This window comes from Chiloscyllium punctatum, chromosome 17, assembly GCF_047496795.1.
Source record: "Chiloscyllium punctatum isolate Juve2018m chromosome 17, sChiPun1.3, whole genome shotgun sequence".
NCBI lineage: Eukaryota > Metazoa > Chordata > Chondrichthyes > Orectolobiformes > Hemiscylliidae > Chiloscyllium > Chiloscyllium punctatum.
Window position 1 is genome coordinate 101,385,535 of NC_092755.1, and position 17,474 is coordinate 101,403,008.

At 39.8% G+C, this 17,474-nt stretch overlaps 1 protein-coding gene across 1 annotated transcript in view; it reads right to left on the reverse strand.

Moving 5' to 3' along the window:
• Positions 1–17,474, reverse strand: part of LOC140488185 (RNA-binding protein EWS-like) — a 32,343-nt gene that overhangs the window by 14,231 nt on the left and 638 nt on the right. Inside the window, exons 2-8 of the mRNA XM_072588067.1 lie at positions 14,915–14,951; positions 12,335–12,386; positions 12,094–12,217; positions 10,355–10,532; positions 5,390–5,554; positions 4,224–4,420; positions 3,649–3,829 (exon numbers count right to left, since the gene is read on the reverse strand). Coding sequence (XP_072444168.1) covers positions 3,649–3,829; positions 4,224–4,420; positions 5,390–5,554; positions 10,355–10,532; positions 12,094–12,217; positions 12,335–12,386; positions 14,915–14,951 — 934 coding nt within the window. The remainder of the gene's footprint in view (positions 1–3,648; positions 3,830–4,223; positions 4,421–5,389; positions 5,555–10,354; positions 10,533–12,093; positions 12,218–12,334; positions 12,387–14,914; positions 14,952–17,474) is intronic.

Below are 17,474 nucleotides of genomic sequence, written 5' to 3' on the forward strand. Positions count from 1 at the left end.
TTGCTTTGACTAACATTGGCACAGCAGTGTGGAATTCCAATTTAGTGTGGGAGAAAAACAGCTGTTGTCTCCCAAACTATAATGCTTATTTTTAAAACTGGTGCCCCAGTGCAAGAGTTTTCACATAATCTCAGGAACAAATGGACAGATGGTCAACAAACTCAATTTCCAACATCTAGACCAACTCCTCTGACCCAACCACCCTTGAAACCAATTGTGTCTTCCACCCACACTTGTGCGTGGTTCAGAGAAATACTAACCACACAACTGTATTTGGTTCAAGAATTCTTTTTTTAAAAAAATCAAAATTTTTAGAAATAGGTCATTGTACATTGACTAAACATGCATCCAACAATTCAAGAATATAAGGATGTATGGACTTGGAGTAGATACCAGAGACCCTTAAAAATGGATATTTAATACATCTGACCAATGTTGAGAAAATTTTGCAAATCCGTCATTTGCGCCACCACATTTTACTCTAGCTATACTCATTTTTCAGAGCAACAAACCTGCTCAAATAACATACATGATTTATGAATAGAGAACAAAAAGAATTTCATTTCTTTCCTGTTCAATATTATATTTTAAAAGCCAGAGGCTCATGTTGGGATACAAACCCGCAGGTGCTGGAAACCATATTACCTCACTGAAGTAACCAAATTATGTTGTGATTAAAAGAGAGCAAAAAGCTGACAAGCTGCACAACCACAGAAGGGCAGTACAGCAGAGCTGGTTCTGCTCCACAACTGACATTCATGCTCTCCAGCAAGAGCACAATCTCTGGCTGATACATTTCCCTAGCCCAAGGAGATGGAGCAATTTTTAGTGCCGCATTGTTACACTGTTTGAAACCAGTTAACTCAGCACCAACCACTGATAAGACTTTTGGGTTAGCATATTGTGTGCAGCTCAGCCACTCACCATGTATACATTTACCCACAAGTGGTTTTTAAATATAGCCCAATAAGTCACATTTACATTTAAATATCAATACATCAACATTTCATATAGGTATCCTTTAGATACTTGCAGGGCATTTAGTCATTAATAAATGTTACCAATGTGGGAAACTAAGCCATTTTCCACATGCCCATCAGATGAGCATTTAAATTTTCTTTAATAGAACCAGTGGTTAAAATATATTACACCAAACTGCCCTTTTTGGAAGGGTACCACAAAGACTGAGCCATTTATGCGTTTTCATTATAACGCACAGAAATGTGGGATGACAGGCAACTTCAGATTTAAAATGGCAGTGCAATAAGTTTTTGTACCTCTGGAGAAACAACATACTTACCTTCATTTTTTTCAATGATATATCATGCTGGATTGGCAACTTTGGATTCCTAATTTTTATTGTTATCACGGTAGCAGTAAAATTGGGATACAAATGTGCGTGGCAGCATGAATCTAACAGATTTGAAATTGTTGCCCAATCCACTCAAGTGCCAAAACTGCATCTATAAGGATGCCAGGAATCACTCGAACATCTCTTAAGTGGTCACTAGTATAATACAAGTAACATCCAGTTGCCAGGGTCAGTGGAATTAGAGTACGCATACCCATAGATGTGCATTATGTGTAACCTGGGTATCACTATAAAAAGAAAAAAATCTTTACTAATTGTTTTTTTCAATAAAAGCAGTAACATGCACACCCTTTACCCTCTGGTCACTTCCCTTTCTAAGAGCAATGGCATATCAAGGGATAATGTTCTATTGGTGCCAGCAGCTTTCTGATGCATCAACCAAGTGGTCATTCTTAAATATTTGACAGTATTGTTGAAAGCTAATTGTGCATTACCCAATTCTTATACCACCATCCCAGAAGGGACACTAGTCAAACAAAAGTAAAATGTTGGCCAATATTCCCTGCGAGCCCTCGCAAAAATCAAGGCTGGTTGCAACATTTATAACATTGGTTTACACCAAATTAGCCAAGGATTAAGACCATATGGCTCAACACCATAATTTACAGGGCATAGACAAACCATCAGAGGAGTAAAATCTAGACTATTATTAGAACAGCAATCCTGCACCAAGAATGGCATTCAGGACGATAGAAGAAGTTTGGTCATAGCAATTCAGTTGATAGGCAACCATTTTAAGCAATTAAAATTAAAAAACCCATTTCAGGAGGTTGCTCAATGCTCTGCCTCTAATTCAAGCATATTTTTACATTGTTAATTTTAGTACAAACCCCTTACTGGCAAGTCCAAATTTTAAGAAAAAGACCTGTAAAAATAACTCTATTTTCCACTGACCCTGCCTATTACTGCAAGGAATATCCCGATAATGCTTTCAGCTCCCTTGTTGATTAATATACAAATACAATGGAGTTTTTTAAAATGCAAAGACTATAGGGTTTCCATTGCCCATATTTTCTTAGGCAAAAAGCATAAATGAGCATTTAGGGCTACAGTGATTCATTTACATTACTTAGCACATCACTACACATTTTTAAAAAACATTAACTTCCTGGCAAATGGAAACCCTATTAACTTAAGTCAAGTTAACTTCCAAATGTTGAAGTGAAACCTTTATCATATCCTCCTATATAGAAGCACAGCAACCAGCTAGTTTCTACATTGAGGTTGCTAGTGAGAAACAAAATTAGCCACAAGTCAACCAACTTTTATAAATTGCTGCATATATTTTGAAGTAATTAATAATGGCATATGCATAATGCAAAGCCTATACTGGCAAACTGCAAGTAAATGCATATTAAACACTACAATGAAACCCAGGCTCCAAACAACCAATTTAACAAGCTTGTAACACTTGTACCCCACAATTTTGTCATTTAAAAAAAAATTAATTCACATTCCTCAAATTAAGTAAAATACCCAGATGGAAGGAACCAAGCCTTCCACCCCAACTTTCAAAACAGGAACTAGATTAATGTAGTTATGTTTGAAAACACCAAATTTCAATGTGTAATAAAATCACCCAAGTTTTCATCCACCTTAAAAAGATAATCATATTCTTTTATGAAATTGGAATTTTTTTAAACACTCAAAGCACGTGTTTCAGGATTAAAAGGTTTCACCCAGAAAGGCAATGTCTGATTTATGTGGAGTTAGCTGTTGCTGCATTTTCATTAAAAATCAATCATTTCATTTAATTAACAGACAATTGGTTCACCAAGTTTTAAATAGTTTCCAACTGAAAATTCCATTAATCTGCTGATTTTACGAAGTATTTAAAAGCAGTCACAAAGCAAAATTAAGAGTACATCTATGACTCTGTCTGGACATTTATTTTCTACTTGAGTAGCAATTAGAATAAGCACACTGGCAAATTATTCCACAGAGGTTGGACATTGCCTTTGGAAAATTAGAACCAGGGCTGAAAATTGCAATCATTTTACTTTTTAAAAGATTTGAAAATAATTTTAAAAGGTAGACAACTAATTTTTAAAAAAATATCATGTACAGATATTTACTTTTCAATTAAAAAACAAGCTTTAGAACTGGAGCATCTGGCTCTCAATGACTGCAAAACAACTGGAACTTTGCCAGTTCTACCTGAAGGACCTTATCAAGTACTTCAGAAAAATTCACACTTTCAGCCCAGTATAAGGTAATTGTTACTTTGGGGTGACTTTTTGCATTAAAACCTCTCTAAAAGGAAGAGGTCATCTTACCCCATTGCGCCTCGTCCACTCCGACCGCCTCTACTGTAACTACTTCCTCTACTTCCTTGATCATAGCTCCCACGACTTCTGCTCCGGTTGTCAGAGCTACTGGTTGGTGCTCCATAGCTACTCTGGTCTTGTCCATACCCACTCATGCTATTAGTGGATGGCTGCTCCTGCCTATAAGTACCTAGGAAACATTTCAGTAGTTCATTTAACAGAAATTGACCCATTGAAACAATTGATATTTACTTGCTTTGTTGCAAGACATTGTGAATATACTTTACTTTGTAATAGCAATGATAGCAGTAAAAATGCTACTAGAGAGCTTGATTATACAGAAAAGAGAACAGAATATCTATGAGTATTTCAACCACAAGTGAGAAAACATGATTAATCCATTTCTTCAAATGGGAGGTACCCCTTCCAAGTTTACTGAATGATAGCCTGTCTTGCACTGGCTTCCTTTCCCGTTGACTGGAATAGACAACTGGTCTAACCTAACAAAGCATTATAAAACATTAAGGCTGGAGATAGGATATAATTACCACTAAGTGATACATAGACAAAATACTTCCACTTACTGTACTGGCTTTGTTGGCTGTAATCAGTCTGCTGTCCATAGCTAGATTGCTGACCAAATCCAGAAGGTGGTTGCTGCTGGGTGTAGCTTCCAGTTGGTGGTGGTGGTGGTGCATAGCTGCTTCCCTGTTGTCCATAACTTGGCTGTTGGCTGTAGGTACTCTGATCATAGCCAGTTGGTTGAGTAGTGCTACTGTAACTAATTTAAAAAAAAAGGGATCAGTATCTGGAGTTCATAAATTTAAAATAAAGTGAACTAGAGGGGAAACAGGATATTATAGGATTACTTAAATCTGGAATGCTTCCCTAATGTGGAATCACATTCTACGAGAAGCTTCAAAAGCTGGATGATATTCATGAATATGGGTAAAAGCTAGAAAACTAGGCCCAAGAGCTGGTACAAAACGAATGGGTCAAATAACATCCCTTGTGCAGCAAACACAACTTATCAAAAAAAAGTACAGTTCTTTGTACAACTGACAAATTGGCAAAATAATTTGTATTCTAGTTCCTAAGGTTATCTAACAAGTGACAAAGCAGACCTCAGTTAGATTAGAGGCAGCACACAGTCTTGCAATGCTTCATAGGGATGTGGCACCTCCTGTACAAGTCTGCCTCCATAACATGATCTACCAAAGATAGTAGCATGGACAGAACAGAAACGATAATCCAAGAGCACAAACAGACCATTTAGCTCTTCCAAGTCTGCTCTGCTATTCAGTCTAATCATAGTGGATTATCTCAATGCTCATATTGTCACTCATACCCCTTGATGTCATTAAAACTCCCCCCACTCCCCGCCAAAAAAAATCACTCCAAAATATTCAATGAATTTTCACAGCCTTCTGGGGAGTTTCCACAGGTTCACTACCTTTGAGTGAAGAAACTTTTCCACTTCAAAAAGTGGCCTACCATATATCCTGATAGTGATCCCTGGTTCTAGATGCTGCTACCAGAGAAAGCCACATCTAATCGGTCAAGCTCTGAGAGAAACAGAATTCTAAACTCCAGTGAAGTTAAGTCCAGTTCAACCCCAATCTCTCCTTCAATAGATAAGCTAGGAGGAATATACCCAGGAATCCTAAAACTTTAAAAAATGCTGAAACCTTTAGAGAGAATCTGACTGGGCCCAGTTGCCATGCTTACATAAGACATTCAAAAAGATTACCTTGTAGGAGGAAATGATGGAGGAGCACTAGGAGGTTGAAGAGGGTAACCACCATGGACACTCATCTGAGGATAGCCATAATTTGTTTGGGTGTATCCCAAACTGGACTGGGCATATCCAGTACTTGGTTGGCTATAGTCATCCTGCTTCGTCGTGTCTTGTGCTCTGAAAAGACAATTAGACAAGATTAAGGTACCACTTAAAGTACTGTGAAAGAGTCATACTGATTCACAAACATGGTCGCGTGCATGAAAATGTTGCTGCCTTAAATGTTAAAATGCTAATAGGTCAAAAAGCTCTACAATTTTTGATTAAATTACTAGAAGTCATTTTTTTCTTTCAACACTTGCACATCATATTGGGGGTGGGGGGGGCATGTGATCCAAGGGGAGAATTTCTTTTGAACAGTATCAGTCAAGATCAAATTAACAGTACCTGAGGATGCAAGTATTCTCCAATTTTGTGCTTCAAGAATTAAAGAGGAGCAATCTATTTTTGCTAGAAAGAGGTTGAATGTTTTAAGCCACAGGCTAATTCTACATTGCAGATTTATGAACAATTTCAGCACTCAAAACATGCAGCCTTACCACCTTAAAATGGTACAATATCAAAACTAGTTATTGAATTAGCAGTCACAACAGAAAACTAAATGCAGGACAAGGTAATTGCACTAAAGGATAGTCAACAAGTGACAGTGCCTATGGAGAGCACAGTTGGAGCAAAGAGTGGTCAGAAAAGTACATCAGTTATTTTTTGTGCAGGTTGTTCTGTTGCAACATGTTTCGCTTACATGGAATTTGTTATAACAACTGAAAGTGGGGAGACTTCCTAGGGCACAAACTTTTAAAACGTGTGCCAGCTGTAATGTGCTTACATTACCAACACTAAGTGCTGTTTGTCAAATGTGATTTTTCTTTAATGCACAAACACAAGAACAAGAACACAACCATTGTGTTTTAGAAGAAATACTTGTATAAATATAGTCAAGGATTAATTGCATTTAGGTAGAAGAAATTAATTTGACTCAATTCGGTTTAGTGGAAGAGGCTCAAAATAAAGTTGCTGTTGAGAGGACCACGATATTTAATACATCCATAGAATCCCTACAATGTCAGTCCATATTTGGAGTATTGTGCAGCTTTGGGGCCCATAAAGGTAAAAACAATGACTGCAGATGCTGGAAAGCAAATACTGGATTAGTGGTGCTGGAAGAGCACAGCAGTTCAGGCAGCATCCAATGAGCAGCGAAATCGACGTTTCGGGCAAAAGCCCTTCATCAGGAATACCTCAGCATGGACATACTGGCCCTGCAGCATGTTTAGAGGAGGCTCACGAGAATGGTCCCAGGAACAAAGAGCTTAACATACAAGGCACCAAAGGGCTTGGCCTTAAGAGTAAGGGAAAACCTTTTAGAACAGGCAAGGAGAAACTTCTTCAATCAGTGGGTAATCTATGGCCAGATTATGAGTATATTTAAGACTAAGATGGTTGGTTTGGAGTATCGAGTGTTACAGGAAGAAAGTGGGAGAATGGGGTTGAGGAACTTATCAGGGTGGGGACAATGAGGTCTGCGAATGCTGGAGATCAGAGTTGAGAGTGTATTGCTGGAAAAGCACAGCAGGCCAGGCAGCATCCAAGGAGCAGGAATTAAACTAAAATAAACTAAAAACAAAAAATAAAATCATCAACGCTTCGGGCTAGAGCTCTTCATCAGGAATTCCTGATAAAGGTCTCTGGCCCGAAAAGTCTATTTTTCCTGCACCTCGGATGCTGTCTGACCTGCTGTGCTTTTCCAGCACCACACAATTGGAGAAACCAATCAGCCATAATTGAAATGGCAGAGCAGACTCGATGGGCTGAATGGCCTAATTTCTGCTGCTATGCCTATGGTCTGTGTGTTAACAGGCCATTCGGCTCAGTGAGTCTACACAGACCTTAGGAAGAGCATCCCACTCAGACCCACTCCTCTACTCTATCCCGGTAAAGCTGCACTTCCCATGGCTAATCCACCTCACCCACATATCCCAAGATGTCATGGGAATTTAGCACTGCCAATTCACCTAACTTGCGCATCTTTGGACTGTGGGAGGAAGCCAGCGGACCTGATGGAAACCCACACAGACATGGGGAGAACATGCAAACTCCACACAGAGCTTACTGAGGGTGGAATTAATCAGAGGCACTATGGATGCAGTAGTGCTAACCAGTGAGCCATCATGCTGCCCAGCAAATACCTTAAGATGTATGAATGAAGACTGGGTTTGATTTCATGATTTCCCCACCTAACTACCAAATTCTAGAAATGGATTCAATAACAAAAGGGCAAAAAGGGGACATGAGAAGGCTCTGGCAAATAGGGTTAAGGAGAATCCAAACGGTTTTTACAAGTACATTAAGGACAAATGGGTAACTCGGGAGAGAATAGGGCCCCTCAAAAGATCAGCAGGGCAGCCTGTGTAGAGCTGTAGGAGACGGGAAAGAAATACTAAATGAACATTTTGCATCAGTATTTACTGTGGAAAAGGATATGGAAGATATAGACTATAGGGAAATAGATGGTGACACCTTGAAAAATGTCCATATTACAGAGGAGGAAGTGCTGGATGTCTTGAAACACAAAAGGTGGATAAATCCCCAGGACATAATCAGGTGTACCCTAGAACTCTGCGGGAAGCAATTGCTGAGCCCCTTGCTGAGATATTAGTATCACCAATAGTCACAGGTGAGGTGTTGGAAGACTGGAGGTTGGCTAATGTGGTGCCGCTGTTTAAGAAGGGTGGTAAGGACAAGCCAGGGAATTGTAGACCGGTCAACCGGACGTCAGTGGTGGGCAAGTTGAAGGGAATCATGAGGGACAGAATTTAAATGTATTAGTAACGGACTGATTAGGGACAGTCAACATGGCTTCGTGAGTGGGAAATCATGTCTTACAAACTTGATTGAGCTTTTTGAAGTAGTAACAAAGATGATTGATGAGGGCAAAGTGGTGGACGTGTTTTATATGGACATCAGTAAGGTGTTGGACAAGGTTCCCAAGACACTGGTTAGCAAGGTTAGATCTCATGGAATACAGAGAGAAGTAGCCATTTGGATACAGAACGGGCCGAAAGGTAGAAGACAAAAGGTGGTGGAGGCTGCTTTTCAGACTGGAGGCCTGTGACCAGAGTACCACAAGGATCAGTGCTGGTTTCACTACTTTTCATCATTTTATATAAATGATTTGGATGTAAACGGAGACGGTATAGTTAGTAAGTTTGCAGATGACACCTGCATATGGAGGTGTAGCAGACAACAAACAAGATTACCTAGAGTACAAAGGGATCGTGATCCGATGGGCCGAGGAGTGGCAGAGGAGGTTTAATTCAGATAAATGCAAGGTGTTGCATTTTGGCAACACTTAATGGTAAGGACCTCAGGAATGTTGCTGAACGAAGAGCTTGGAGTGCAGGCTCATTGCTTCTTGAAGGTAGAGTCGCAGGTAGATAGGATAGTGAAGGCAGCAATTGGTATGTTTTCCTTCACTGGTCAGACCACTGAACATATGAGTTGGGAGGTCATGTCACAGCTGTACAGGACGTTAGTTAGGCCACTTGGAATATTACATGCAATTCTGGTCTCAGTTCTATCAGAGACTCGAAAAGGTTCCAAAAAAGATTTAGAAGGATGTTGCCAAGTTGGAATATGTGAGGTAAAGGGAGAGGGCCGAGGGATGACCTTATAGAGGTGTGTGGTGGTGGTGTCCAGAACTAGAGGGTATAGGTTTAGGGAGAGAGGGAAAAGATATAATAAAAATCTAACAGACAACACATCCATCCTAGGACAAGCCAAACAAAGACACACATGAGAATTCCTAGAATCATGGCATTTCAACCGGACCTCTATCAACAAGCACAGAGTTAGACCGCATCTACCACCCCCTGAGAAAAGGAGCAGGAAGTGACATCACCAGCCCAAATAAACCCAAACATAAATAGAAAGCAAGAATTTTCAACATTGCTTTGCCTGAGGTCCACTGAAGATGTAACCTAGTAGGGTAACAAAATGTCTGGAAATGAACGTTCCAGCTCAGTAAGCAAACCTACACCCATTCCTTTACTATCACTGCATCAAAGTCTACAACTGCCTTCCAGGAACTGATTTTCCCTGCAGCTTGAGGGCTGTAGTAGTCAAGGCAACAGCTCACCGCCACCTGCCCCTAGGTAATAAATGCTCGCCTAACCAGCCAACACCTACGTAAAATGAATAAATTAAGGAAAAACAGAAATGCCTATTCTCACAGACTCAAAAGGTAGGTCAAGATCGACTGTGACATAATGGAGATTATATTAAACCGTATGCAATCAGTGCACAACTAGGGCACTGCATGCATCCTTGGTCACTGCATGAGCGAAAGGACACAGCCAACTTTTAGTAGGTCACTAGATGGAAAAGATATCTAAACATACAAGGAAAGATCGGATAGACCAGAAACACATGCTTTCAAAACAAAAATCTGGAGGCTGAAGGGTGATTTAATTCAAATTTGAAATGGGAATTACAGAGTAGATTGGAAGGACTTAGCACTTGCAATCAAGGCCAAGACAAAAGCTTAGAAAAAGAATACAAGGGGAGCTGAAGCAAACGGAGATCGATGAGGCATTTGAAAAAAAATCATTCCAAAAAGGATGGTAGAAACCTCACATTTACAAATTCTTTGATGCACACTTTGAAGTGCTTATAACCTATAGACATACAAACCAAAAATTAAGTGAAACCTAAGGTTAAACTGAATTACTTGTTTGGCTCAGCAGACATGGACTGACTTGCAATTAGACGCTAGACAAGAGCGTAGAAATAGAATTTAAATTGATGCCACTTCAATTACAACCATCAGTTGCATAGCATCTTTTTCTAAAGTGCTGAAATTTTAAATGAAATTTACCATTTCCTGTCCCTTTCTATCAGTGTAAACCAAGATATACATACCTGGTAGGTGCAACGGTCGTAGCTGTGTGCTGCCCATATGCAGCATAAGTAGGTTGCTGACCATAGGTCGGTTGCTGCCCGTACGTAGCTTGAGGAGTGGCGGCACTCTCATATCCAGTTGTGCTGTAAGCCTGCACAGGTTGGCTATAAGCCTGGGGGGCAATTGGTGCACTATAACCTATTGAAAAAAGACATGCAAACAGTGAAACTATTTTCTTCCCTATGTTTTACACAAGTGTAATGAATAAAATGTCACTTCACTTGAGGCTGGTTGATGCTATTTATTGTCCAATGGTGTTAAATAAAGCAGATAAGTGCATTGCAATTTGAAACTAGTACTGTATATACCAGTTAATATGCAGACAAAACCCTTTCCTCTAATCTGAAAATATTTGCATTTATATTGTGCCCTCAACATACAGCCTGAGGAAGAACATAATTCAAGCCAAAGAGCATGAATGAAACATTTTTAAAAGCGTTGGGGGAAAAAAAGATGATCTTAAAAGGATAGTGATAGCAGAGCAGTGAAAGGACATGCATATGAACCTGTAGTCAGAAACATCTAGTTTGGAGGGGTGCTAAATTTTAAGCTTGAAATGGGATCTTCTAGTTAGTCACTGTTTAAGGCTGTTGTTTCCCCAACTGCTGGCAGCATTTCAGTATCACTCCCTAGTTTTCTCTTGTCCATTACATCACATTTGATTTGATTTGATTTGATAGTAAAAATTGGCTGCCAACAAAGGGAACTCCCCAACATCACATGCGTACTTCGGATTATTAGAGTGGGAGATCTGGAAACAAAAGTCAGTCAATTCAGCTCCATCCTGAAGGATACCGAATAACTCAAGGCAGATTATTGCCTGCAGGACCAAAATGAATTGCCAGATGTCTTGGGTCAGAAACTAATGAGGATGCCAAAATTTATTCAGAATAAATGGTAGAAAGGGGTAGAGCATAAACAGGTCCACTCCAGACACATCTATCCTCCACTTTCCCTTCGGCCAGCCCCAAGAAAGATGTTAACTCCCCTTAAGCCAACTTAGGTTAATCAGAACTGTTCTGATGATAAAATACTCAATGTGAAACCCTCTTTTCATTGGGCTATCTATTGACCAGAAATGTTCTGCACTTTCTACATTAAAGAGGGTTGCATTGCTTTAGAACCAGTTGACCTATGTTGCAATGCAGCAAGTAAACATAACCTGAGCAAGAACAGTAGCCAGAAGTCAAACGGTAAACTGGACAGCATGTCAGGTCTGTCAGTTTGCCTGTTTGGGGCTGCTTTCTTCATAAAGACGACGAATGATAGATTATAATTTTCAAACTTGAAAATGTTCAATTAGGATGAGTGACTATAGTCCCTGTTGCAATTTTAGTGAATTATAAACCTCTAATGTTGTACAATTTACTTTCTCTTGTAACATTATGTAATATTAAAGTCCAGTGAAAACACTGACCATGCATGCCAAAAAATGATAGCTTACAATGAAGTTTAAATAATTTAATGTAAAGCTGTGACATGACAAAAACTTAGCACAAATCATGCAACAATGACCAGGCACTCTAACCTGCACTTGTCCCTTCTACCCAAGAAAGCACAACAGACAATGGGGGCAGGGGAAAAAAATACAGGTTCAGAATATCATAAATATCCCTTCCATCTAAGGAAGCACAGACAGAAGTAAACAAGTGCAAAAACAACTAAATTAGTTTAATAAAGACACAGATTAAACTCTTACCAGTTTGAGGCTGCCCATATGCAGTAGCATATGCTGTCTGTCCATAAGCTGCAGTCGTTTGCGCTTGAGTATATGTTGTATCAGTGGGTTGGGTATAAGTTCCATAACTCGGCTGCGCATATGCCTAGTCGCAAGTGTTTAAAGAAACAACTTCATGTTAGGCCAGCATGGAGACAAATACACAAATTTGCTACTACTACACATTCATAGGATTGTAAAGTAACTTTTTTTAAAGGCTTACTTGGGTTGTCTGTCCATATGCTTGAGCAGGCTGCGCAGCATAGCTTCCATACCTGTTCATAATAATAAAAGAAGAGAAAGTCTGCACATATATTTAACGTTATGAGTCAAATTAACTACCTATCCTGATTTAACATAAAATTACCTGAAGAATTCAAGGAATAGGAAGCAATGAACTAGAGCTGGATTAGTGGTGCTGGAAGAGCACAACAGTTCAGGCAGCTTCGAAATCGACGTTTCAGGCAAAAGCCCTTCATCAGGAATAAAGACAGTGAGCCTGAAGAGATAAGCTAGAGGAGGGTGGGGGTGGGGAGAAAGTAGCATAGAGTACAATGGGTGAGTGGGGGAGGGGAAGAAGGTGATAGGTCAAGGAGGCGAGTTTGTTTCACAACATGGTTGAAGAGATTCAGGGCAGAGAAAATGAACTGGGAGTTGCAGTGGGAGAGGGACTCCCTGAGATTATTGTAGAGAGAGAGGAGGAAAACTTCAAGGCAGGCATCCTTGCAAGAGGATTTGCAGTAGGGTTAAAATCAACGAGGTGAACTAGAGCTGGCCACTCAGCGTACAACATCCACCCCACCAGTCATTTAGATCGTGGCTGATATGTAGGGTGAGGGGAAGTGAAACCTTAATTGATTTCTCTTCGCAGATGCTGCTAGACCTGTGGAACTTTTCCAGCAGTTTGTTTTCATTTCTGATTTACAGCATCTGCAGCTGTTTAAGTAAATAAAATCAGTGTTCAAATAGAGATTATTGCTCAGCTTGAAAACTCAGTAGTCCCAAACCCATTCAAATTCCCCTAACAAGAAGTCAGGTCAAAGAAACATGCAACCTATTTTTAAAAAAAGTATCCAAAAACTGAATGCCAAAGGCCTCACATGCAGGCCAACTACTTAATGCATTTCCAGTGTCTAAATTTCTGTTGAAATATCACCACAGGTCTCCTGCATACAAAGCTATATGGGCCATGTAGCCCCACATTTAATTTTTTGATATCAAATCAGCAATTGGTCTTTCCACCCTATGGCTAGAAAATGAAAGGCAAGAATTTAACCATAGTACAACATCTGCTATAAAGTGTATCGAACAAGTTAGTGAAGGATCAGGTCAGGCTCTCTCCGGTTCAATTTATTCTACAGTTATGTCGGACAACATTCAGCTTAACCCCTGAAAAACCAGTGGAAACCTGGAACCATTTAGAGACTTGGGTGAAGAGAGAAAAAAGACAGAGACAAAAGAAAAGAGGGTAGGAGAAGATGTGTTGGCTTTCCATGTAAAATATGAACTTGGAATAAAGTGACATTTTGAACATGTTGTTATCCTACCCCTCCTTCCATCATGCCAGCCAAATGCCATTTATTTAATTAGGTATTTACACACAAAATAATCTCTAAAGGCTACATCCTCCGATCTCTACAAAGTTCTGAAGTAAATTGACAGCTTTAAAAAGGTACAGAAAGCAAAATGATCAACTTTCTACTTTTCAAAAATGTAGAAAACAATACATGCTATGAACTTCTCTACATGCTCATGAAATCAATAACTTTAAATGCCACTAAATTGTTTCAATCACTGCCAGCAAATGAACTGCAAGAGTTTTGCATCCTAACACACACCATCATTGCTGACAGCACCGCACCCATTCTCCAAAGCACCCCCAAGACCCAGACCATTATGGATGGCTGCAAGCACCACCTCTAGGTGGCGCAAAGTGTGCACATGTACAAGAGGTACCAAATGTCATTTTCATGGGACAGATAGCAGCAGCTAGTCTCAAATTGTGGTGACAGAGGCTCTGTGCAATCTTGAACTTGGCCTGAAACCACAAAGCTAAAGTGACAGTCAGATTTAGCAGGATTTTAAAAGTGCCTGCAATAGTAAAGCCCGGCAGTGGCACTGTTCCTGCAACTGAGTACAGATAACCTGGAGCAGACAATGAGCATCAACCAGTTGGGGAAAACAGATGAATCCGTCCTAGCAGTACTGTGAAGTCAGTGCATGTGCTAACATTGCCTGTGAGGAGAAAGTGAGGACTGCAGATGCTGGAGATCAGAGTTGAAAAATGTGTTGCTGGAAAAGCGCAGCAGGTCAGGCAGCATCCAAGGAATAGGAGAATCGATGTTTCGGGCATAAGCCCTTCTTCAGCCCGAAATGTCGATTCTCCTGTTCCTTGGATGCTGCCTGACCTGCTGGGCTTTTCCAGCAACACATTTTCAGCTCTGACATTGCCTGTGGCTCATTTCAGACAGTTGACAACTTGGCTGTCTACAGATGGCATTTTGGAAATCAGTTTATGAAAACCTAAACCAGGACACAAAGATATTATGCACAATTGGTTTTTTTTTGCACCTCCATAACACGAGGAGCATTTTGAGCAATTTCATTAGTCTTTTGGTTTACATTCATTCATGGATCGAAGTACCAAAATATAGTTAATGGGAAAAGATATTGGTACTAAATTATGCAGGGTTAAAGTGTCTGGAATAAGTACAATTCCCTTAAAATGTACCTTAAAAATAAAATCAATTTTACTAGAAAGTGTATAAACAATGGACAGATATTGGATTTTAATCACACTTACCCTTGCTGAGCTGCAGCTTGAGTGTAGGTACTGTAATCTATAAAAAGAAAGGATTTATTTCCTCAACTAATTAAGTTGATTCAAATTGGTTCAAGTAGGTTTCAATTTTACAAAATAGAGATTAAAAAAAAAATCTAGTAACATGTTTGCATCAGATCCATATGAAATATTTACTTCAACACTAAAAAGGTAAGATTCCTCAAAATGCTATTAACCATCTTGACGTGGTTGTGATTCTTATTCAACTTCTAGACAATGACAGAGCACAAGAACAATTGTGATTCTTAATGTGCTTTCACACCTTTCAAGAAAGAAAAGGTTACTTAGGTTATGAAAACAAAACACCTCAAAGCTTTTGAAGTAATACAATCTATATGTGTTTTGGCATACTTTTGGAGTTATTGCAATACAATCGAAACAAAATGGTGCCAGAATGACAGAATAGTTAACACACAAGATAGTGACATTTTGGACCAAAGATGACATTATGGGGATGGTCATAATTTTGAATTAATACACAACCATGTCAAGGAGGTTAAAGCTTAAAAGGCCAAATACAAGCATACAGATCTCTGGAATTGATATTTCCTTAGAAACTTTGTTTGGCACTGCATTGGTATCTGAATCAATCCAAACCATGAATGTGTTGTTCAGTTGTTTAGTTATATAAAATGGCTACATTTACCAAGTTTGAAATGTCAAGCCAAAAACTACAAGCTGCTCGTTTATATCTAGTTCCATTACCAAAAATTTCTCAATTATATATTTGTAGATCAAATCCACAAGTGTGCATATTTGCAGGCATTTCAATGTTACAAGAAAATGGTCAGCCAAAAAAAGAAATCCATTCTGTACTACACTACTATAATAAATTTTAGCTCCAAATCAACTGCTCTGTAAATGTAATTTCAAGTGCTACGTTTGTACTTGTTAGTACTTCCTCCCACATCACAGGGAAAGTTAAGGCACACAAAAGCTAGTAAACATAGAAACTTATATCAAAATCCTCTCCATATCCTTCAGGAATGGCTATATTTGTAGTGAGATGCAATTGTAAGCCTACGGACAACTCCTCCTTCCTCAACTTCATCAGTTGGAATATCAACATCTTCAGCTTTTCACAGAAAATTCATATTTCCAGCAAACAGTTTACTGTGATAAGTCTCATCTTATAGTGTATCCAGTTTTAAAATTGTGACTTTTATTGAAGTTTTTTCTAACTTTTACCTCTCGGATGAGAAATTGCCATCCATAGGTCCAGTAAAGCTTTAATTGTGATAATTCCTCATTGATTGAATAATCACAACCTGAATAGTCTAAGGGGCAGTTTAAATATTTGAATACTATTAACCAAATAATTTCACAGTAACAGTTCAAAGTCTATTTTTCCTTTTCCATATGAACAGCCAACCCTCAGTTCCTTTCTATCTAACAGTGAAGTCCCAAGTAGAACAAGCATCAATATAAAAGCTTCCATTTTCTTCAGTTAATTGATCAACATTATCAACTCATGGGGCATACCATAGCTCACACAGGCTGGGCCTCAAGTTTAAAATAGGTCTCCACAAACGATACGGATCAAAAAGGCCCCGTTTCAGTGTGCAAGATGAAAATACATCAATTTCGATCTCTACTGAGCTGTTTTACGTAGGTTTTATTCAGTAATGAATATACAAGCTTGACTTTTTACACCAAATTCCAGATATGAATATAAAAATATACGACACAAGATTTCAAATTTAGACGGTCACACAATGGACAGCGATTTTCGATAGCAGTGAAAGATATTGAAGAGGCCGACGAAAGCCACCCCATGTTCTTTTTCCGGGAAGCATGCAAACGTTGGGCTCCGACTAAAATCATTAAGACATCGTTAGAGAATTTATGATTAACCTTTGGTGTACTACCAAAGGCAAAACATTTGGACAGAAATATCAAAGTCTTGCTGCACCCAAAATTACAGAATCAATTTAAACGGTCGGACACGCGGTCCCCACAGTATCAAACAAAAAGGAATTTCAGAGCGTGTGCGCGACTCCATTTTGGCACGGCGCCAACACATTCAAAATATCTAAAACCGAACGACACTGAAATAAACAGCCGAAGGACTCGTAGCAAGTTTTGCGCAATTTTAATGGGGGGAGGGGGGAACCGCCCTTTAAAAAAAGTTGCAAATCCCCAAATGGTGCGCCGTGTCTTAAAAAAACCAAACCAGTTAATCACAGCAGATTCGAAAGTATATATACGCTGAGATACATCCCTACGGAAAGTATTTGTTGCGACGCGTTGGTACGAGATGATCGGCAGCCTCCTGTCCCCTCCCCTCCCCCACAAGCTGACTAGGCCTCGACGCTAACGGACTGCCCGGAAAGGGATGCACTTCCGCCCCGTCTCCGGCGGCGAATACTCCGCCTCGGCGTCTCCCGAGGGCGAGGGAGCGTGGCGGCCGGACAACCCTGACGGAGCGGGCCCAGGCGCTCGTCGTCGGCCTCCACACGTCGACCCCCGGAGGCTTTGTGGCGCAGCTGAGTTCCTGCCCCCGGGGGGGGGGGGGGGGGGG